Source organism: Thunnus albacares, chromosome 3, assembly GCF_914725855.1.
Source record: "Thunnus albacares chromosome 3, fThuAlb1.1, whole genome shotgun sequence".
Taxonomy (NCBI): domain Eukaryota; kingdom Metazoa; phylum Chordata; class Actinopteri; order Scombriformes; family Scombridae; genus Thunnus; species Thunnus albacares.
The window spans coordinates 17,774,888-17,799,708 of record NC_058108.1 but is presented as its reverse complement, the minus strand read 5'-3'; the positions used below and the strand labels follow the sequence as shown (position 1 = coordinate 17,799,708).

The 24,821-nt window shown below is 36.9% G+C and overlaps 1 protein-coding gene across 1 annotated transcript; it reads right to left on the bottom strand.

The window, feature by feature from the left end:
- Positions 1-411: 411 nt before the first annotated feature.
- LOC122979362 lies at positions 412-11,317 on the bottom strand. Its single transcript, XM_044346740.1, has 6 exons — positions 10,943-11,317; positions 3,519-3,932; positions 2,745-2,876; positions 1,556-1,606; positions 1,065-1,130; positions 412-949 (listed from the first exon to the last, which is right to left on the bottom strand). The coding sequence occupies exons 1-6, from the start codon at positions 10,992-10,994 to the stop codon at positions 879-881; spliced, it is 786 nt and encodes a 261-aa protein (XP_044202675.1). The 5' UTR covers positions 10,995-11,317; the 3' UTR covers positions 412-878.
- Positions 11,318-24,821: the final 13,504 nt, after the last annotated feature.

Below are 24,821 nucleotides of genomic sequence, written 5' to 3'. Positions count from 1 at the left end.
AAGAAATAATACAATAAATGTCAGTATGTTACAGTGTCAGTGAATGAGATGTTTTATGTTTTTTCTGATTAAAGGATCCAGACATTTTGGGAAATTATCTTTAAATCCTCTTGCTGGTCAGTTCTCAGTTTCTCAGTTTTATTGTCTAGTAGAGGGAGAGATCCTGAAAGTGTTTAGCCTAGCTTAGCACCAAGACTGGAAAAAGGGGGAAACTGCTAGTAGCTAAAAGGGAAAATACACCTTTTAACTCCAAAGCTGTGTGATTTACATGTTTTAGCTTGTTAATAAAAGAGCTAGTCATGGATACATCCAAGAATCACCTGGGCAGAGCTCAAAACTGGAAACTCCATTTCCAGCGCAGTCACTGCACCCAACAGCAGCTTGTTAGCATTGGCTAACAAGCAGCTAGCTTGTTAGCCAATGCTAACTGCTGCTACCAAAACATAATGAGCACAATGATGGCAAATACAGTAAGTATGTTTCCCAAAATATTGTAAGATTGTCTTCAAAAAATCACATCTTGATTTAACTTCATATTTACAGTATAACTTGTTCTGACGTATTTTTCCAGTCTCATTTATACATATTTAGGCTAGCCTAAAAGGATGGTTTAGGTTGGTTTGGACTCTACCCTTTGATTGTTTTAAGTACTGACTATCGGTCATGACAGAAATTTGAATGTGATACAGCTAATGTAGGTGTATCAAGAGATCAATTATCACTTTTACATGATCTTGAAAAATGTGGTGAGTAATTCCTCTGCAAACAGAAGTGATATTCCTGCATTAAGTTACAATCCAGAAGTAATCACTAATGAAAACATGTTCAGCCCACATATAGAGGATGATGATGTTGATGGTGGAGGAGGAGAAGGTGTGTCAGAAGTTGTAGCCACTGTTCCTGTTGGATGAAGGCTCTCTGCTGTCACTGACTGTCAGACGCTCCAGAGCTGATTTGACACATAGGAAGAGCAGGCAGATTTAAACCAATAGAATGACTGCTAACAACATTCTCATTGTGTGTGTGTGTGTGTGTACATGTGTGTGTGTGTGTGTGAATGTTACCAGGGTAGGACAGTCTCTTCTCTCCGTCATTGTTTTTCACTGCAGTTTTCCCTCGGTGGTAAGACACTGAGACAGACAGAAACATAAAAAGAAGGACAGACATTAAAAGGATGCCATAAGCTCACTGGTTCCTACTGAAGATGTAAATCTTAAATGTATAGTTTATTTTTTTAAAGGCTCAGTAATTTTCTGAAACAGCTGGTCACTGTAGTTTTTCACAAACGTTACTCAAACAGAAGGAAATAGTGCATTTGTTGGGGTCTATTTTCAGTGGTGGACTAATGCACATTTTGTGCTCTAGTGCTATAAAGCCTGTAAATAAAGGGACTGCAAAGTGAGCAAAAAAAGTCTAGGATTCAAAGGGTTAATAGTTTTTGAATGACAATGGAGGTCTATGGCACAGAGGAACAAGATATATCAGACTTTGGATACACAAAAAATACTTGTTAGTAGAAGAATTTATTGTGTGTTTGTGTGTGTGTAAGACTCACCGCTGTGACTCTGCGTTGGGCCAATCCAGCGATTCTGCCTCCTGTCTGATACTGAGAATAAAACAACACAACAAGCACTGAACATGCATGTGAATATTGCATATACATCAAATGATGTGCACCTCCTCAAAATGGTTCCAGTTTCTTTTTTCTGGAGGATATGTTGATATAATTCATTTAAAGGGTAATTTCACCCAAATAACAAAAAATACATATTATTCCACTGAGCCCACTTATTCCACTAAGAGTGATTTTTTTCCTCTCTTGCTCAACTGACTCCACGTCCTGTATGCCGCTTGCCTAGAGACCACAAAACACACATATGGGTCACTTTTTGTGACTTGTGAGTCACTGGAAGGGCAGAAAACAGCGCCACTATTCTACTGTGCGCAGTGGCCAAACACTGACCTGCCACAGGTCAAAAAATATTCCAAAGTCCCTCTCATCATTTCATAGAAGTGTGAGCAGCACAGCAGAATTTCCATTTATCTCCATCATCCTGGGATGAAAGAATTATTTTTTCAGAATTCATTAAATCAAAGCTATCTTTGTGGTGACAGACCATAAGGGGTGGGTGAAAGCAGTATTTTTTCACATTTGGGTAAATTTGCCCTTTAAGCAGGAAAAAAAGCATAAAAAAATAGCATTTTAATTGTACTTCTATCCATGTGATTGCAATGTGAATGATTGTCATCATCATTTACACTGATTTTGCACTTCTCACACAAAGATAGTTTCCTCCTGGAAGAGGCCTTTGGAGCAGAACCAGATTGTTCCGTTATACACACTGCTTATGACAAGACATAACCGATGCCAGTCACCCACTGATAATGACCAAAAGTGACATGTGTGTGAGCCAAATGCCTTCAAGAGCAACTCAATGGTTCATGACCTTCAGACCAAATTAGCCAAACCACACCATGAAAATGTAAGAATTCACGATTTTCTATACAAAAAACCCAAATAAAAATATTTCAAACCTGTTACGGGTTGATTAAAAACAGCACACATTCTATTGTATTGTTTGTCAGAATCCTTTTGATTCAAGAAAACTCTTTCTTGGATTATCTTTAATCTGACAAGTCTTAATCTGAAAATATCAGAGTGTTCAGTAAATACTCCTGATTGCATGCAAACAAGTGCATATGTGTACATGCATGTGCGTGTGTGCGTGTGTGTGTGTACTCACATCTCCTCTGCAGGGCTTTGATAGTGGGTCTGGTGAAGCGCATTAGTAAAAGGACCATCAGCACACAACAGAGCAAAGCTGTCACTACTTTGTAGCCCTGCAGCTGCCCCTGTACATCTGGGACAACTTCAACTGGACACACACACACACAAACGTACACATTAGGTAAAACCATCTGCTGTGAAAACACACACATACTCTGCGTATAGATTTGAAAGACAGAAGGCAAGTCTAAGCTAACTGCAAAGAATGTAGTTAGTGATTAGCTGAAAGATCTTCATCTTCAGCAAATTAATATGAAAACAAACTGCACAAGCATCATTCTGCACAGAGAACAACATCCAACTTAAGGAACAAGAAGAAAAACACAAGAGAATAATTGAACTTTTTTCACAGAAAAAACATATTTGGCAAAAATTATTATTCAAAGCAGAGTACCTTTATATGTCTTAAAACATGTCTGGAGGATATCTTTATAGAAAAAGATATTGAAATGGTCAGATACTGAAAAAAAGATGTCTTTGGTGTTGGAACCAACCACCAGCTCCAGTACTAAAATGTCCAAACAATACCAAGACCTAATATTAAAGTGTTAGTTTGTATTGTTGCACAGTATAACAAAATCAGGGAGTGTATCTCTTGTGGTTATATACTGCATCATTGTAAGCCTCTAAAAGGCTTCTGAGTATAAAATGTCAAACTACATCAGGACATGAAATTAGCTCACTTACACACACATTCATAGAGAAATGACACACAGACAGAAGACCAAACCTTTGCATTGGACCCTCAGTGTCTTACAGTCGGTTTTCTCCATTTTCACTCCACTTTCAGTTATGTTATAACCCAGCGTCTTTCTGATTTCCTCCCAGCGCAGGACGTTTTCACAACCTTTCTTGCTCTCACACACATTACTAAGAAGACTCTGGACGTTTGTCTTTCTGCTGTTGCAGAATGGTAAGGAGGAGTTGGAGGCATTATTGAGGATCATGTGGACTTCTCCTTGACATGTCTTTATCCATTTGATTGTGATATAGCCCAGGGCAAATGTAGAGCTACTGGTGTTGGGGCGAGCAGTAGTACTATGGCAGTTACAGTTACTGCTGTTGCTGTTGCTGTTGCTGTTGTTGGTGGTGTTGTTTGTGGTGTTGTTGGCCGGAGCCATGGTGGTGGTTGAGTCTGTTTGGTCTGATTATAGGGGACAGACATTAGTTAGTATGGAGAACACAGAGAACAACATGGGTTTCATGTTAAACAAGGTAACTGTTTCTCCTGATATTCAGGATGTTTACATTTGACCACTTTTGTGTTAACAAATTCTAAAAAAAAAAAAAATTTCCCAGAATTTCATAATAACGTCTCTAGAACAGTATGATAATCCTTTTAATGATCATCTAAAATTATATTTATTTGATTATTATTAAATGAGTTTTATTATATGATATGATATGATATAAAGCGCTTTTCAAGTGAAGAGCCCAACATCCTTTACTGAAGAAAGTAAAATAAAGTGCAAGAACAAAATATAGAATGGAAAAAAGTAAAAAAAAAAAAAAAACAACAAAAAAAACCCCACCACCAACAACAATTCAAAACCCATAAAAACAATCAACAAAGTATCTCTAAAATAAGACAAAAACTGTTCAATAATCATACAAAGTCATCAGATTAAAAATAAAATGAAAGAGATAAAAGTGAATGCAAAACATAAATGTCTCAATTATGCACACAGTCTGTTTCTGCCTCTTAATTTGTCAAGTTTTTTAGAAATACGGTACATTAGGTGAGTAGGCCATTTTGGAGGTAGGGGCGTCGGTGCTTTCAGATCACCTGCTGTGCTGACCTGTTATAATCTGCTGTTTGACTCAGGTCAATGCTTGCCTCGCATGTATTTAAAAATGTGAAATATGGCAGTCATGTATCAAATGTGAGGAAAAATAATATTGTAGTATCTTCATTGTGTTGTTCGTGTTTGTCAGCTTTTATGTTTTGCCAGTGACAGTATTCTCGCATTTCTTTTGAACCAATTAGAAATTAAATTAATTTTGGTTAATAATTGCCTTTATAATTGAAATTACTACATTTAAATCCTGTGAAAGTCTGGATTAAACCTTAATCACAGCTAAGTAGTCATACAGTCAGAAAATGTTTGTATAATAAACCTGTCTATAACATTACCTGTGTGTGTTTTTGCACGCACACATTCCAGTGTGTGTGTGTATGTGCACGATTGTGTGTGCATTGTGATGTGTGCAGGGCCCTTTCCAGCTGACCCCCCTGACTATGCACATGGAGCAACGAAACAGCTGTTGGTAAGACAACAGACCCACTCTCAGACTCAATACTAAACAGACGACTGTTTCAAAGCCAGGGAGTCAATACAGCAAAATATCATCACAACTTGATTTGAACCCGGACTGGAATAGCTGAAAGGCCTAAACCAGCAGATCAAAGAGTCCTCTTGGAACAATGAGAAGTTTAAAGCCATGTAAAGCCTTCTATGTTAATTAGTAAGATTTTAATACGGATTCTAATACAAATTGGCAACCAGTGCAAAAAGATTAAAATCAGGGTGATGAGGGCTGTTTCACAAAAGCGATTTGCAAACATTGCTTACATGCAGATCACAAATGGTAGCAGCGTCATGTTTCACAGATGAATGTCGCTTGCAAGTTGAAAGTAAATTTGCAGGTCCCACAGGGCTCTTGCAAAACCAAGAAGCCATACTTGCGGCCCATGCATGAGCATGGGCCGCAAGTATGGCATCTTGGTTTTTAATTAGTGAAATGTGCAAGAGTAGATGATGAGATGAGAAATTTGGTAAACAGGCCTCAGATCGAGCTCTTTCTTTGTTCTTTTTTTGTGTGTTGTTCAGGGCCCCTGTCAAAAGTTCTTAGAAACACACTTACGATTAGCCATAATAAGTGCATTTAGTTTAAAGAGGTGATCCTAGCCGATAGAGTTCAGCTGCAGAAACATCCAGTCCACATGACCATGTGTGGCCCGTCTTCTACATAACAGTGAAAGGAGATGTTATAATATCAGACGATATGGCCAAGAACTGGTCCTTAAGGTACACCACATTTTAGCGCTATAAAGGAGGAACTGAATGAATCATTGGAACTAAAAATTAGATTTGACAAATTGGATGAGAAATTATTATGTGTGTGTGTGTGTGTGTGTGTGTGTGTGTGTGTGTGTGTGTGTATATATATATAAACATATAATACATTACATGTGTTTAAATCTGTCTGTGATTATTTTCCACTTTTTAATTTACTTAAGGACAAGTTCACCCAAATTGGCCAATACATAAAAAGCAAACAAACCAACAAACAAAAAAGTTTTTCGGTCGTCCATCAGCTTCTATATTAATAAATAGCTGTCTATATAGGGTGGTTTGTAATTCACACGTGCCATACGCACATAACCGCGACCCTATATCTACAAAGGCTGGTTCTCACTAAAACAGTGAGCTCTGAGAGTTCTTCAAATGTCACCGTTTGATGCTCTGAACACCACAAACCTGTTTGTATTCAGCTCCGCAGTTTTGGGGTGGCAGCAGAAGTTTCAGCTGCATGTATTTCAAAGCCTCTGCAAACAAAACTGAAACTATCAACATGCCTGGATACCACTACGGATAAATTTATACATTTGGTTATACATTTTGAACCAAATGCATAAAACTTCTATTACAAGTTTTATAAACCACTGGAAAGGAAGGTTAACTGTGTTTGTTCTTTTGTTTGTTTTTGGAGCGCTGGCTCAGTGGAAACAATGAACTGTGTCTTTGTCTTAGTTGCTCTATGGCTCTCTGCTGTTCCTGGGTCATTAATCAGACTACATTATATTCATCAGTTCAGGCTGGATTTGACACCAGCACAGTATTGATCCTGTTTCTCTAATTTCAAACTAATGAGTTTCAAACTAATAGTTTCCTAAAAAGAGAAATGAAGCTAGTTTCTTTTCTTCATGTTGAGCTGAAATTCTCAGAATTCAATGCACTGAATATGCCTCTGTCATTTTTTGTAACAGCCTAAATAAAACAATAACCCTCTGAGCACCTAGAATATGTATACACAATATGAAATGCTCTGAAATGTATTCTGAAATTTAAGATTTGAGATCGTATCGAGCTAAAAATCTGCCACTTGGGTGACTAGGCTAAGCTACTGATATTTTAATAAGACCAGCCACTTTTATATGTTCTTCACACAGATAAAACAGACTTGATTTTTGATTATAAGACATTTTAGAATAGAAGTTAAAGATGCTTCAATTGTGAAGACAGACATGAGCTTAACGAGGAAGATGTAACTACCTCCTCCAAATCTCACCCTGCCTCAACAAGAGTCCTCAATATTTTATTTTTTTCAATAGGCTACATGTGAAATGAAATTTCACCCATAAAACGTCAAATAAATACAATAAAATATGAATCTAAAAGAAGAACAAAAACATAAAGCAAGAGGAGTCACTACTGAAGCAACATGATCCTTCACCAGCCTATGAACACTGACAGTTTGCAGCCCGTCCTCACAAGAAAAATGACAGGGTAGGTTGTAAATTCAGTCGGCAAAAACTACATATAGTTACGTTTGAGTGACAGACACCATCTAGTGGCCATAGTAATTATGACCCGCAGAAGTGTTCAGATGATGTCTATATAAATATTATATGTATATACATATATATATATTAACCCAAAACATGATCTTTCTCTGAATCTAACCAAGACCAAAGTCCCCTACTCCAGCTTTAACCACAGCATTGTCACACCATAAAAAATCAATGTTTTTTAATAGTGGTTTGTAACGTTTTAGAAAGCACTGATAGAGGTAGAGCTCTATGGGTCGTTCTGGACTGCTGGTACAATCAACCTTTGCCGTTGTTTAATTATGAGGATGTGTTCTGTTTTTGGCTGGAGGCCAGAGGCCCAGATCTCAAGATGTTTGTGAGTGTGTCTCCCCTGCACTAATTGTTGCTTATTAAATTCTGAAAACTTCCACGATAAACAAGTTCCTTGCTTAAGAAGGCACACTCAGTTTGTTTTATGAATGCAGCGATCTGTCTTATTCTGATCTGCCTTATTTCTTACAAAACATTTTGCACTGGAAACAGGTTGAAATAAGATACGGCCATTTTCTTACTAACTTTAGGAAAGCAATACTTCTAGGACTTCTTTCTATTGGCTTAAGGTAGGTTTTTTTTTCAGTGGTAGTATCTAAAATTATGCAAAAGTAAATTATGTAATTGTGACAGAACAAGCGACATTTACAAGTGACATTGAATGAAGTCAGATGTCTTGCTAGATATTATTTTTATACTCAAAACAAATCCAACTAAATATTAAATCCAAATATAAAATCATACCACTTACTTAGTTATATAGTTTTTGTAATGTAGGTGTCCAGTCTGTCTCATACTATGCAGTATATTACAGTATATCACTGGTTAGCATGCTTTTCCATCGCACCCACAAAACAATCATATCATTTCTATTACTAAAATTACTAATTGTTAACACTTTTTCTCCACATCAATTATTCCAATTACATTTGTGTCTTAATGAATTAACAGCACAATCCCAGGCTAAAACATTTTACATACTCCGTGTGTGTGTGTGTGTATTTGTGTTTGTGTCCTAGTATTTCTTAAACAGGTTGAAATTCATCAGGAATAATAGGTTATAATTAGTAAAGTTAGTGTTCAATGCTGCAGAGATCTGGGGTTTGATTCCCTATGGCAGAATCTTAGCTGTGCAGTACAACAAGCACAGTTGTAACAAAGTTGAAACTTTGTATTCTTTAATTTACAGAGACCCAGTAATTCCCCCATGAGCAAGCACTTGGCAACAGTGACAAGGAAAAATTCCCCTTTAACAGGAAGAAACTTCAGACAGAACAGGGTTCTAGGTGGGCGGCCATCTGCCTTGACCGGTGGGTTGAGAGAGAAAGAAGGAGGGAGGGGGAGATGGGAGAGAGGGAGGAGAGCCAATGAGCTGATATTTGGTTTCAATTTACAGTGAAAAATTAATGCTCACTATTTTATATGAGCAGAATTCTGATTTCCGTGGTAACAAATTCCATATAAAGCAGATCAACAACTCCGAGAGGAATGAATCATTAAACAAAATTACTTTTAATTTCAAATGAAAGTCAAATTCATTTTTTTTTAACATCATTAAGATTTCAGTTCTATAAAGTATTGAACTTTCTATATTTTCTGCATGATGTTACTTAGGTTATAACAATCATAACGCTGGCATATTTAGATATGTATGCTGCTATGATGCTCAAAATGGCGTTAGAGTAGTAGAAGCACATGAGGCAGCTGCTTAGGGCCATAACTACCAAGATGGTCTTATAAGGCCATCTGTCACAAGTTTGAATGAATAAGAATGACCATAAAATGTAATTCATGTGAATGAATTTGAATGCAACAAACATGGGCTAGAGCTTACATGGTGGAATTTATTTCAGTTACCTCACTTTATGTACAGGTGACTTCAGACTTGTTGTCGAGGTAATGTAACTGTAAGGCATTTGCACTTTTAAAAGGCGACAAACAGCCATACTTTTATCCATGATTTTTCCAACTATATGGACAAAATATAAAAGGCTTCCACACATCAGATGGTTTGGTGTGATTATTATATACTGAGTTTTGCTCAGTAGTTTCCTCTGTTTTGTGTTAGCAAAGAGAACGGCAGTTGCTTCGCTTATTGATAGAGCAACAGGACTAAAAAGATCAGTGAAGAACACCCACGCTGGAGTATGAGGCACAACCTGTTGCGCTTTACTATGATATTTGAGTTTGGACAGCTTATCAGTTAATGAATACTGGCATTTAATCTTTTCCTAAGCTTGAGAAATAAAATGTGACAGCCCTAGGTCCTTAAGTAGGCAAATGAAGTGAAGTCACCTCTCTGTTCCACTGTTAGGAAGTATACTCATTACTAAATCATGTTACCTTTTGTACAGTTTTTTTATTTACATTTTCTGTACCAAACTGCTACTACTACTAAGTCATGCCATTGAGCCATTATGTACAGTACTGACCCTAGAACTGGAACATATATATGGAATGCAGACATTATTATCAATCCTGTCTGTGTTTGGCAAGTCCAAATGTCTGCTGTGAAAATGTTCTGTAAGTGCTGGGACACAAACAGCTGACTGAGGCTGAGACTTGAGGCCTCTGCCAGTATGAGGTGAAAATAAATTCAACACCAATGAGAAAAATTCAGGACAACATGAAAAGCCTTGTCATGTCAGTAGAATAATCAAATATTGCAGTGTGAATTATGTAGTTTTAAATGGATGAAGAAAGCTGTGGAAGTGATGGTTTTCAAGAATGATGCAGAGCTAGTTTATTAGCATACTATTATTTAAACCTTAAAGCAAATACACAGCCTATTTTTCAGCTTGAATTATTAGAAAATGTTAAATGTATAGTTCTTTTATGAAAGAAACAACTCACTACCTTATTGTAGTTTGCGCTTTTTACAGTGAAAAGAAACTTCTGTCATGCTAAATTGCTAAACCCACAGTATTTCCTGAACTGAGCAGCATGTGAATAAAACCCAAATTAAATTTAGCTAACCCTTCAGGTGATTTTCCAACCAAACAGGAAATGATTGGTAGAATGACAACATTTTACTTTATAATTATCATGAAGGTGAGTCAGCACTAGCAAGCAGCTTTAATGTTAGGTAGCTTTAGGCTTGTGTTGTCGGCACCCAGAATCAAACCAGCATTTGAGGGCTGAGTCTGGTGCATCATTCATCAGGAGTTTGGCGTCTGGTAACCAGGTGTGATAAATTTAAATTACTATTGTGATGATATTTCGCTATCAAGGGAAGACCTTGACTCCAAAATGAACAGTTCTTAATGTGAGAATGGCACGTTCCTCACATTCTATATTGTTTTGCCTCATACCGTTTGTTCATTCGTCTGATTTGTACTGAATTGGATATATTATGATTTTTTCTGTATTCTCATACATATTGAGCATTTTTTTCTAAGTAGTGCTACTGGCATTTTGCATACTTTAAGATTTTATGACCTTTCAGTTAAGGCCTTTGGGATGTCCCAATGCTGTATGTCAGTGGGTGAACGTTAACACTGTGCCAAACAAGCATCTGGGTCCTCTATTTTTCTATTTTATAATTATCCCAAAAAATAATGTGTACTCACCAACAGTCATGAGTAAAAGTGTGGAGATGGTCACAACAGTCCTGAGATCCATCACAGAAGTAATGAAGAACCAGTGGAGGAAGTAAATAGACAGACAAGAGAGCAGATGACACAAATCAGATCAAGACGCCAACAACAGAAAAACTGATGAGAAAGGAAACAGTGCAGAGGTGTAAAACTCTTCAATCTCTCTCTCTGTCTCTCTCTCTCTGTCTCTCTCTCACTCTCTCTCTCACCATACAGTGAATCACTTCATCCCCTGCCTGCTGCTGCTGTTGCTGCTTGTGCAAAAGTGCAGATTTCCTCCCTTCAAAGAGAGCTGGGTGAAGAGAGGCAGAAAGGGGTGGGGAAAATAAGAAACACTGATAAGAAGGGAGGAAGGAGGAAGAGGTAGGAGGAGGAGGTGAAGGGAAGAGTTACGTGACTCTGGAGTAAATTCACTTTTTTTCAGCCTCTGCTAAGTAACAGAGTACACAAGTACTGTACACCAACGCCTTGACAGGAAGGCTGAGGGATGAAATGCAACATGCATGATGGACTCAAATATAAAAACTCTGTGCTGATTATTTACTAAATAAAACATTATACTGAACAATCCCCTGGTGTTAGCAGGAATTATTTGACCTTGATTTCAAATAACAAGGTAAATATAGTATAATGAAAAGTATGGTAGTATTGAGTATTTGAGAGTAGGCTTAAAACTTTCCTTTTTGAGAAAGCTTATAGCTAGGGCTGGCCAGGCTTGCATTGGACCAGCCCTTAGTTATACTGCTATAGGCCTAGACTGCCGGGGGACTTCCCATGATGCACTGAGCTCCTCTCTCCTCCTCCTCCTCATTCATAAACCAATAATGCATGTTACTAACTCGCCTTCTTCCCTGGAGTTTTTGTGCTTTCACAACTTACAGGAAAATCCGGAGTCCAGGTTGGGGACATTGAGGGCCATGGCTGCGGGGATGGTGTGGGGATGGTGCGGGGATGGTGCGGGGATGGTGGTGTGGTCCTGTGGGTGTCCTGCCTTGACACTTTCTCCTGTTATTGTTGCTATTATTATTACTAGCCATATCTCTATTATTATTATCATTGTTCTTGTTATTATTGTTGTTATTATGCTTCTCTGTGTCTCTCTCCCCCATCTCCCCCTCCCTCTTTCTTTCTCTCTCAACCCAACCGGTCAAGGCAGATGGCCGCACACCTAGAGCCCAGTTCTGCTTGAGGTTTCTTCCCGTTAAAGGGGAATTTTTCCTTGCTGCTGTTGCTAAGTGCTTGCTCATGGGGGAATTGCTGGGTCTCTGTAAATTAAAGAGCACAGTCTAGACCTGCTCTATGTGAAAAGTGCCCTGAGATAACTTTTGTTATGATTTGGCACTATATAAATAAAATTGAATTGAAATTGAATTGAATTGGATTACTCCTGTTCTTATACTTTACCACAGTATTCCTATCTCTTATTTGCATTCTAAATTTCAATAGATGTCTTAATGTTTGTTATTTCTGGTGACATTTTTGTCCTTTGTAAAGAGGGTGCCCATGCAAAAGAGTGTTAGTGCTCTCATTGGACCACCCTGTATAAATAAAGGTTGAATGATGGAAATACACCCCAAAATCAGTAAATATACTTTCTTTTGCTCTGTAAACCATGTTACTTACTGAAGTAGTCCTGCTCCTAATATTTTCTATTGAATTTTTTTCCAGTTTGTGGTCCCAAAATATTTTCCTACTTCGGATGTTTTAAGTTACATATACCCAACTTACGGTAGACAACATTTCAAAGGTGAAGGTTGTTGTTAATTTGCAATAAGCACATATATGTTATTCTATAAAAACAACTATGTAACCAATGTATTGATTGAGTATACTAGCTGGGATCTTTGTCTTAGATTGTGGATGTAAAGGTGGTGGTAAATAGGGAATTTTCTACAGCAAGAACAGTGAACACAATATCCAGTTTTCCCCTTTTATGTCCACTTAAGTACCTTTTAAATAGTCTCACCTATTGTTTTTAAATATTTTATAGTCACACCTGTGGACACAGATACTGTGCCCATGTAACAATAACAAAATGATGTTCAATGCTAAAATGTAGCATAACAGTAGGAGAGGACTCAGTAATGTCAGTTACATTGCATTATCTATGTAAAGTTTGCTGGTCATAACAGTTCAGCCAAGCTGGTCTGTATCAGCTGTGTGTATTAAATTGAACAAGGATATGTTTTATTGCTTGTGAATTCAACTTTTCATTTGTAAGAAGAAGACTGTGTTATTTCCTCTTTGAAGAGTTAAATAGTCTCACTTAAGGGTTGGAAAAAATGTGTGTACCATTTTGATAACATTTCCTCAAAATTGAGCCTGACATATTTGATATGTGTGCCACTGAATGCTTTTTTGATCATGCTGGAATGAATACAAAGGACTTTCAGAAGTCAGAGGTTTATCATAAACCTAAGTAGGGAACAGCATTTTCATTACATTTTTGTTTTGTTGTTTGTTTGTTTTTTGTCTGTTGTATGGTTTGCTCTTAAAAGTATAGTTATTCTCTAATGTACTTTTGATATATATAGATAAATAAATTAAAATTAAAAATGAGTAAAAAATACATTCTCTGAAAGAACATCTGTTTCATATGGCATAAGGAGGTGTTTTACTGGAATATCATATGAAAGCTAGAATGTGATCAGTAAATCAGCCAGTCCAAACTGGGTCTCTTCCATCAAATACACTAAACCCTCACAGAAAGAAAGAAAACACAGAAACCAGCAGTAGAAGTCAGATGTTTTACAGTATTCAGTGTGGCAAAATGGAGAAATGACAATATAGCTAATAATTTCTTATTGTACGAAGTGTATATAGTGTATATATTGTATGTACTGTACATATTCTATATTCTAATGTTGTAATGTATTGTATACATTTTATATTATATTTATGTACATTGTATTGTGTGTACTGTGCATATTGTATATACTGTAATGTAAGTGTAGTGTATATATTGTGACCTATGTATAATATATATTGTATTGTATGCAGTATATATAATATATATTTGTTGTTAGTGCCTGCTTGTAAAATATGAGCATGAATAATAATAATAAAAAAAATATTTGCTTGACAAAAAAACCCAAAGAAAAGAAGAAACACACACACACACACACACACACACACACACACAAATACACAAACAATACATAACAGGTAACACATTTAGAAACTGTGCCAACAGTCGGCTCAAATTATTTTTTTTGCATGTCTCTGTAAAGTCCTGAGGTGCTACTGAGTGTGTCTGTACAGTATGCAGCATATTGTAGTTTCCAGTATCTCTCAGCACCTGTAGAAGCTTCATAATCATATTGCAAATGTGACGCTGCAGAACAGGCCCAAACAATAGTTCAACATATAACAGCCACGATAGGAAACCAGAACTGCCGCAGCTGTAGTGGGTCCAGTGATGTTCTAAATGATAATGAGATCAGTTTGCCTTCTTAACAATAATATATTACAGTTTTTTACATGGTTCAAGAGAGATAACACTGAGTTAAAAACACTAACAACAGGTAACACATGATCTTTTTTTTGCAGTCTGTTTCAATGACATGCTAAACTATTAAGTGGCCCTTATAATTATTTATTACTGCTGGTTGTAATGTCTTTTGTACTCTTTGTTTGCTCTGTGGAGTTTTTATTGCCTTGTGTATTTGTCAAACATATTACTTCTCCATGTGTCCGTTGCTGTTTTAACTGTTTTATCCTGGCTTTGATTGTCTTTGTTTTATTTTTTTCCTCCTGTCATACATGTTGGCATGTTCTGTTTATTGTACTTTTCCCTTTGAGGATCAATAAAGTATATCTATCTATCTAGTTAATCATGTTGTGGTCTTTAGATTTTTTTTATTGTGTATATGTTGTTTTTTAAATTTTTTAATTGTTTAAGAAATGTGTATATTGTGGAAACAAACTTTTCATTACAAAATACAATAGGATTTGTACCTGAACATACTACAATGTATTCTACAGGATCAAGAAATACAGCAGGAAAGCTTTCAGTGGACTTTATTTTTGACTGTTTTTTTTCTCTTGCTGTCTGTATGAATACATGTTAGTGCATAAACTGAAGAGTTTTGAAGTGAGCATGTAAGCATGTGTAAAATGTGCAGAGGATCCACAGATTTTTGTTGCTTGTTTGTGTTTGAATGAGAAAAGTATTCAGGAAGTTTGAAGGCTGTCATCACTGAATGCTTTCTGTGTGAAAACAACGCAAATGTGTCACAGTTTGTTCCGTAATTGTTGCTGTCGTGTAGACTGTGCACTACAATGGAATGAAAAGTTCTGTTGTTTAGATTTCAAAGCATGTAAATGAATACTAACGTACCATGATGCAATTCTTCACCCCTGTCAGAGGACAAATAATCATGTAAATACATGAAAATTTCTTTGTTTCCAAACTTTACTACTCAGTTTATGTAGGAAGAGTGAATGAGGGGGTGATTTATGTGATGGAATCTGAATACATCATCTTCAGGCTCCATTATGAGTTCAATTTCTTCTCTTCTGTCCTGTTGTGTCTTGACTCATCTCATCGCTCTACTCAATCACCTCCATTGCTCTTGTTTTCTCTCATTCTTCGCCTCTGGTTTACGGGGCCGTAGCGACGACAAAAGTCCCGCAGACTTTCACCTCCTCCTCCTCCTCCTCTCTGCTCTGCACATTCTTTCTGATGAGGAGGAAGCCTGCACTATTCAGAGCGGGCAGACATCACCAGGCTGTGCACTCGTCTCAGGAGTCAAAAGCATTTGAATTTAAATGAATTTGGGAAATGATGGTTGTGCTGTGAAGTTTGAATTTCCCCTCAAATGGATGACCTTCACTTCAGATGATAACAGCTCAAATGTCAACAAGACTTAGAGATTCTATTGATTGTTTTTAGCTGAGCCTCACACACCACTGAGGATATAATATCTAACAGCCTGCATAATCTCACATGCAAGCAACACACGCAGAACTCCAAGACATCACCAAAAACAAGAAAGAAAGACATTTGTAATGACGAGACCTATCTGTTTAAAAATGACATCTGCACATTGTGCATTAAACCTTACCACTGTGGTTCTCATACTGGGGCTCCGGCCAAAAAGGGCTTGTGAAATGAATCACAAGCCCTTTTTGACAAAAGACAAAATGATGCAACAAAAAATTCTGTTTATACCTGGTTGTGTATTGTGAAATATGATGTTGTTTTATTCAAATCAAACAATCTGGAGGAAAAATCACTCTGATTCTTTTTCTTACCAGTAAGAAGACATGAACCACTGCCTTAGTAGAGTATTTAAATGCAGTAGTTGTGACTAGTTCAGGTATGCAGTCCTGTATTTAATATCAGGTCTGGTTGTCCCTGGTTTGAAATCGCTCCTCATAATTTTTTTTGTAGAATTGCTACAAAACCAGCTCCCAACATGTTTGTTCTGTCATTTGTCATCTTATTTTAAAGTGGCAGTATCTACTGGCCTTCTCTTGGTTCATTACAATTTTGCAGTTTAACGCAGCTTTCCCTTTTTGTTTTATTGCTTTTAAATTTTACATGTGCTTATTGCTTGAAAAGGGCTAACATTAACATTAAAAACATTTAAAATGTTAAGAGCTGTAATAAACACTTGATTAATCAATTAGTCGATCAACAGAAAATTAATCACCGGTAATAACAAGATTGGACCAAATGATTTATTGATTAATCAAGAAAATAAATGGCAGATAATAATAATCATTAGTTGCAGCACAATATAAAGTATATGTACAGATAGATGTAGATACAAATATATGTATACATTATATTTTACATGTATATGATTTATTATTTAAAAAAGGAAAGATATTTACTGTAATCACTGAAAAGCAATGTAATGAGACTTTTGCTGCAAATGTGGAGCAGCAAGGAAAGAATCCAAATATTATATAATATTCAAATGTTATTTATTTATGATTTATTTGTTTTTGATTATTTAAGAGGAAACTAATTGAATGAACTGATATCCACAAATCAACACAGATAAGTAGGTAATTGTGGTATATATTGAAAAAAGCACAACTTTTTTGTGATGTTCTTGCTCCTGAGTATAGAGCATGTTGAACAATTATAAAGTTTTCTGATTGAAGTAATCATTTTATTGTGCAGTGTTTGCCCTGCCAAAGCCACATCCTGTCAAACTAACATGAAAGGGACGACGGTGTGATGAGTTCTTACCAGAGGCTACAGAATGATGAGATAAGAGAAAATGAGAGACAGCGAGGATGGAGTGAACGAACAGAAGATGTGACTAATGTCAGTGACTAACAGTGATACACTGAAGCACATCAGAGGAGATACATGACAAGATGTGTCACTTAGTCTGCTGAGTTATAGACAGGTTGAAGCTGCTGGCTGTTTGCTGTCCACAACTGGCCACCTCTCCACAGGCTAACAGCAGGTCAGAGGTATATGAACGAAATTTTTTATGGATGGAGCCATACCCTAAGTCCAACAGGAAGTCAGCCATTTTGGATCTTCTTTGCTTTTTTTTTCACAATGTGAAGCCATTGACAGGTGTTGTATTTTAACAAACTCCTCCAAGAGATTTAACCTGAGCGACTTCAAATTTGGTAGGTGACATCAAAGCAATCTTTGTGATGCTAGTAATTTGTAACTTGTTATTGTAACTTCACTTTACATTGTACAATATGCCCCAAGTTTCTCATGTTTGATAAGAGTCTAGGACTGAACACATCTACATGTCAATATTAAGACACAGTCATAGTGCCACCGACTGACAACAGGAAGTCAGCCTTATGTGACAAATGTCATCCAATTTACATGAAATTTACATAGTGTGGTCTACAAATGATATACAGTAACATGAAGTATAATTGGAGGGTGTTCTCTAGCGCCACATAGCTGACACAGGAAGTGATAGTTATCTCAGACATGCAATGTCTGATATTCATGAAAAATGTATATCCATGTCAGTTGCCCTCTGGTAAATGTATTGCTACTTTAATATTTTGCCTATGTAGTATTGCCTATGTGCAACAGGAAGTGAAGCCTAAATGACACATAGTTCATCAAATGTATACACAATTTCTAATAAGTCATCTCTAGTGCAACATATTGCAAATAGGAAATAATATTTTACTTGTTCACCCAGTATCTAATATTCCTGACAATTCAGAATCGTGTCAACAGATCTCCAATAGTGATACCACGGCTGCCACTCCCTCCAACATGCGCAAGGTTTGAGGGCCCATCCATTGCTGCTTGCACCTTTAATTATTATTATTACTCCGCCACCCCATTGCATATTTGAGGGGCTTGGGATGCTCAAAAACTCACAAAATTTGGCACACACATCAAAACTGGTGAAAATTACAAAGTTCTGTTGTGATTGGGCTTGGGCATGGCCAGGGGTCTCCATAGTGCCCCCAAATGCAGGGCCATGTTGGGATAAAGTTGCTTGGATGTTCATGAAATTCAGTGGGATCATTGCTCTCATCATTCTGGACATAATACATTTTTTTGAATTTTTTTCACCCCACAGGAAGCGAGCCATTTTGATTTTCGTGCGTCTATTTCATTTTTTGAATACATTTGAGGCCTTTAGGATGCGCAGAAACTTTGCACCTATGTTCAAACTAGGAACTATTGCAATAGCATGGCACATAGGTTCTATAGCGCCCCCTACTTACCTTTCACATTTTTGAGGTGCTAGGAGTGCTTGAAACTCACAAAACTTTGTACATGCATCAGAAGTAGTGTAACTTGATATCTGATATGGCTCTTGGGTTTGGGTGTGGCAAAATGGCTTGAGGGCACCCCCTATAAAATTTCAAAGTCAAGGCCTCCACCTTTAAAGGGTCTATATGTAGAATTGTGAAGCAATTTACATGTATTAATTGTTTTTTTATTGCCAATGACTGAATGAGTAATATTAAAAATGAGACCTTCCCCAACTTTCTTGGTTGTCTGTAACAGCCTGTGGACTGATTTCTGTTTGAAGGATCCAGGCCAGATTTTCTGTTAAAATCCAACACAAGTGATGTTTTTTCACGCTCCTGAGTACCTTGCCTGTCTCCCACTAACGTCAACATTACTGGAAATGTTTGGTTGAAGTTATTGCTGCAGCAGGGGGTCACACCAGTTACTGAAAGCAAGGGTTCACATACTTTTGCCTCCCACAAATGTGTAAGATTGGATAATTTTCCTCAATAAATAAATGAAAAAGAATTTAAAAAATTAAAAAAAGATTTTTTTGTCTCATTTGTTTAATTGGGTTCACTTTGTCTAGTTTTAGGACTTGTGTAAATATCTGACCACGTTTTGGTCATATTTATGCAGAAATATAGAAAATTCTAAAGGGTTCCCGAACTTTCAAGTAGCACTGTATATATATATATATCTATATGGTTTTAGATAAATTATAAGCAATCAGCCTGTTCCAAACAGGCACGTTTTGAACAGGTACTGCACTAGTCTATCTACTAAAGGAAGGAATCTCTGTATCAATCAAACAATCAATTTTTATTTATATAGCGCCAAATCACAACAAAAGTCATCTCAAGGCACTTTTCACATAGAGCAGGTCAAGACCGTAATCTTTAATTTACAGAGACCCAACAATTCCCCCATGAGCAAGCATTTGGCGACCCCTTTAAGGGGTAGAAACCTCAAGCAGAACCCTGCTCTTGGTGGGCGGCCATCTGCTTTGACCGGTTGGGTTGAGAGACAGAAAGAAAGAGGGAAAGGGGGGGGGGGGGGGCAAAATAACAACAATCATATCAACAATCGTAACAACAATGACAATGACACAGCAGCAGCCAGGGAAAAAAAAAAAAAAAACTCCGGGAAAGGAGCAAAGTTAGTGACATGCATTGATGTTACATGAATGCATACAGATGGAGAGGAGGAGGAGGAGAGAGGAGCTCAGTGCATCATGGGAAGTCCTCCAGCAGTCTACGCCTATAGCAGCATAACTAAGGGCGGATCCAAGGCGAGCCTGGTCGGCCCTAACTATAAGCTTTATCAAAAAGGAAAGTTTTAAGCCTACTCTTAAACATAGAGAGGGTGTCTGCACCCTGGACGGAATCTGGAAGATGGTTCCACAGGAGAGGAGCCTGATAGCTGAAGGCTCTGCCTCCCATTCTACTTTTAAAGACTGTAGGGACCACCAGTAAGCCTGCATTCTGGGAGTGCAGTGTTCTAGTGGGATAATAGAGTACTATGAGCTCTTCAAGATATGATGGTGCCTGACCATTAAGGGCTTTGTAAGTTTGGAGAAGGATTTTAAATTCCATTCTAGATTTTACAGGAAGCCAATGTAGCCAAGCTAAAATGGGAGAAATGTGATCTCTTTTTCTAGTTTTAGTCAGTACATGTGCAGCTGTATTCAGGACCAGCTGGAGAGTCTTTAGAGACTTGTTAGGGCAGCCTGATAATAAGGAATTGCAATAATCCAGCCTAGAAGTAACAAATGCGTGAACTAGTTTTTCTGCATCTTTTTGGGACAGGATGTGCCTGATTTTTGTGATATTACGTAAGTGAAAAAAGGCAGTCCTTGAGATTTGATTTATGTGGGAGTTAAAGGACATATCCTGATCAAAGATAACTCCCAGATTCCTTACGGTGGTGCTGGAGGCCAGGGTAATGCCATCCAGAGTAGCTATATCATTAGATAATGTGTTTCTAAGGTGTTTAGGGCCAAGCACAATAACTTCAGTTTTATCTGAGTTTAATAGTAGAAAATTGCAAGTCATCATGTATGTTTGTATGTCCTGCATACATCATATATATATATATATATCTTGAACCGTTCATCTGATCGACTCCACACTTGACAGGTGCATTGCTGAGGAACAAAGGGAGTGCAATTTGGACACGTGATTTGTTCAATATTAATAATCTTTGGATAAACCACCAATCAATGAGCCGCTCAGCTCTGGCCAGGGGGAGGGCGGAGTTTCTCCGCCGACCAGAGCATGTCAAAGATCAGACACGAGACGTGACATGAGTCAGAGTAAAGTGCCCTAAAAAGAGAAAAGTAGACAGCGAAAACAGAGCTTTTAATCAAGAATGGACTCTCTTACCCCCGTGTCTACACAGAAAGCGTAGCGTGAGCAGCAAGTTTAGCAGATCAGCAGCAGCAAGTGAACAGTTGTCTACACAGGAGGCGCTCAGGTACATGGTTGAGCGTAGGTCACTCGCATTTAAGAAGTGCTCAGAGCTCAATACACATAGATGCGCGTAAAACAAAGCAAATACTTCCCACGGGCAGTTCAAAACCAGTTTTTCTCATATGGTCTGAGACTGTGGCGATTGTGAAGCACCACACTACAGACAAAGCACAATTCTTTGGAGCAAACATTCTCAAAGCTGAACAGAAAATAAACAATCTAAGATCCCACTTTATTTTAGGATGCACATCATTTTATTTTTAAATGCAGCCCTTATTTTTCTTTAAATGAGAAAAAAACGTTTATTTACTATTAGAGTAGTTATTATTTATAACATCTGTGTATAATAGAATGTTAGTATCTTTCATGTTGGTGTATATACTCATTCACACTTCCAGTCAACTGTATTATTTTTTCTATGCGTTGAGGCAGCGGCCGGAAGCCAAGCAATCAGCCCGTTCCGAACAGGCACATTCTGAACGCACTGCACTAGTTTCATTTAAAAAAAAAATCCAGTTTACATTTGTATTCTCTAAAATAATCCAGTATTATATTCATTCTATAAATATACTGAAAGAATGTCCTGAATGTATTTTATTTCTCCCTGCTGCTAAATATGTCCACCTCTATTTAACATATGAGAATAAAGACACAGAACTCAATTTAGATCAACTTCAGTTTAATTATTCACAACCCCAAAAAAGAGAAAGAAAAAACAAAAAAAGGCTCTTCAGTCATCATTATCATCATATAATTCATCACCATCAGAAGAACAGATAAATCCATCTTAATGTTACTTTCCTCTGGATAATATTAATGCTAGACTACATTAGAACATCTCCCTTGTGCTTCTTCTAAAACACTGTAATACTATTATTACTCTCTTTTTTCCCTCAGCACAAACCCACTATAATCATTCATGTCTTAAAGTTGGGATATGAAAAGCTTCTCATGCTCAAAGTATTTCTGCCTTGTTGGATTGATTAAAAATGAACTGAAACCAGCCAAAACACTGGTCTCTGTGTGTGTGTGTTTGTGTGGTGAGTAAAAGGTATAACACAGGTGATACAGAAATAAAGAGAATGCTGTTCTCTGCTGTGCTCAGCACCAGCAGTAGCTCAGCAGCAGGACATCAACAGGCCTTATTTCCTTGACCTTTTCTTCATCATGCACTTTTGTCCTGTGAGCAGATCAAGACCTGACTCATCCTCACTGAGCCTCTCATATGACATGATTGACGACAGTTTGAAGAACCAAATGCACCAACATCGTCTGTTAGCTTGTGCCACTGTGTGGAGCTCTGTGGCAACAGCAGTGAGATCCAGGTGGTGCATGCACCATCACATGCATTTTACTGTCAAATGATCTGTTTGACCTGCAAATAGAGATCATGTGCACTGTAGGTTAACTAAGTAACACTGTCTAGTAGGGCATCTTTTATACAAGTTTTATAAACTGGAACTGCTGGCTTATTCATGGTTTATAATCATTAACTAATGTTTACATAGCAGCTCTATAAGGTTAATTACATAGCTTATAACTGCTGACAGCTATTAACACATTTTGGGTTGCCAGATTGTTAAAAATCCTATTGACTGATGTTTATCCTTTCTGATTGGTAGTAATGCAGTTCCAAATGTTTGTGATGCTCATGGGTTTCTCTCTTTCTAATAGGCCATCACGTCTCCAGTTATAATTGCTAATAAGTTCTTAATTAATGGATTTAGGTCCAGAGTCCCAAATCAAATGATGAATTATGGAGCTAAGCTGAAAGTCCTCTGAAGGATAAACATAAACTGCTCAAACTTAGCTTAGTTGTAACTCAAGTTTTCACTGAGTTTTAACTTAGTTATGTTTAAATATTTACTAAGTGCCACACAAACAAGGTCTTGTATAGCGATTAGTTGTTACTTAAAGCGCCCGTCCACTCAAAAATATATTTTTCTTCAGTGTACAGAATGATGTATGTGCAGAGTTTGACCCTAGAGGGCTGTTTTCACATATATCCATTGAAAGTGGAAAGTTTCTCTGACCTCACTGAAAATCAGATTTTTTAGGGGCGGGCCTACGAGCATGATTTGTGACATCACAACTAGATTGGAAGCCAATCACTGTCCAGTATGCAATGTACACCATTGAGATGTGGTGACTTGAAGCCTCCTGTGCATATACACAGAGAATGGACTTTACAGTGAAGTAGCAGATATCTTGTGTCCAGTAGTTCAACTTTTAAAATGAGATATATTTGCCTATTCATAGTTTCTGGATTTTTACTAAGGGAGAAGGAATAGAAGCCAGTTTAAGGATTTTAACTTGGTAATTATACTTTTTTGTGGAAAAAGACTGTAAATGTATGAGACACACATTATTGTTCCAAGGAGAGTATTTGCATGTCTTTATACGTGTCTGGAGGGGATCTTTAATATTTACACCAACTAATTGCCAGGTGTAATTGTTTGATGCAGATAAAAGAGTAAAGGAGGTAATGGACTGTAGTTGACACATCTGATTTAACCCTAATGCAACATACTTAAAATTATACTAAAAATATTAGCTGTTAAGTGTAACTGTAATAACTATCTAGGTTAACATAAACTGATATTTCCTACTCATTGGAAATTGCATGAATATTACTAACTCTCAAACACGTAAATCTACATGTACAGATGTGGCCAAAATTATTGGTACCCTTGCATTTTATTAAGATAATACACCATTCGCCCTGAACAGTGTTGAAATTAAAAGATATTTTATTATCAATGCATGTCTATGTTTGGTTTGCAGTGGAACAAATCAAAAAAGTTGTGAAAATAACTGAATTCATGCTTATTCTGCAAAGACATTCTAAAATAGCCTGGACAAAATTATTAGTACCCTTTAGAAGTTGTGAGAAATAATTGATTTGTGGTGATACTTTAAGTTTCAGTTTCAGTTTCAACTTAATACAGAGAAAATATTTTTTTTTTTTAAAAAGGTGTAAGGGTACCAATATTTTTGGCCACATCTATATGCATGTATAAATAAAACAAGTCATACCTTCATTTACACAGAATGGCAGGCAGGTTTAATACTGTGTTGTTTGGCCCCTAAACTGTAGGTTTTGGATGTTACAGCATGTGATGTTACAGTGACTTTCTACTTTTGATTCTACTGTGACACTAAGGTTTTTCCTAGCTTTACCTTAGTTTTAATGGTGTGACCAGATTTATTAAATCACTAGTTTGAAACTAGTTAGTTACCAAGAACTTAAAACTTAACACACAAACTTTGAACTGGATTTATAAATAACTGAAGCAACCCAGTGTGTGAAGCAACCTGCCAATCAAATATTTTTTTCTTCTGACTTTTAACTGATCTGTGAAATATTATTAACTATTAATAAACCCATTAGTTACATCTTTTAAAAGGACGCCTTATTATTAAGTGGTACTATCAATTTTTATGCTAGTACTATACACAAGCAAACTAGCATCATTCTACTTTTGCTGACTTTGTGCTATTTTCCAACACTTTATGTAGACCACTTTAGAACAAGCTGGGACTGGTTTTCGTAATGTTGGCTGTCATTCCTATATATATATATATATATATATATATATATATATATATATATATATATATATATATATATATATATATATATATATATATATATATATGCATTTATTTATTTATATTTTTTTTATGAAAC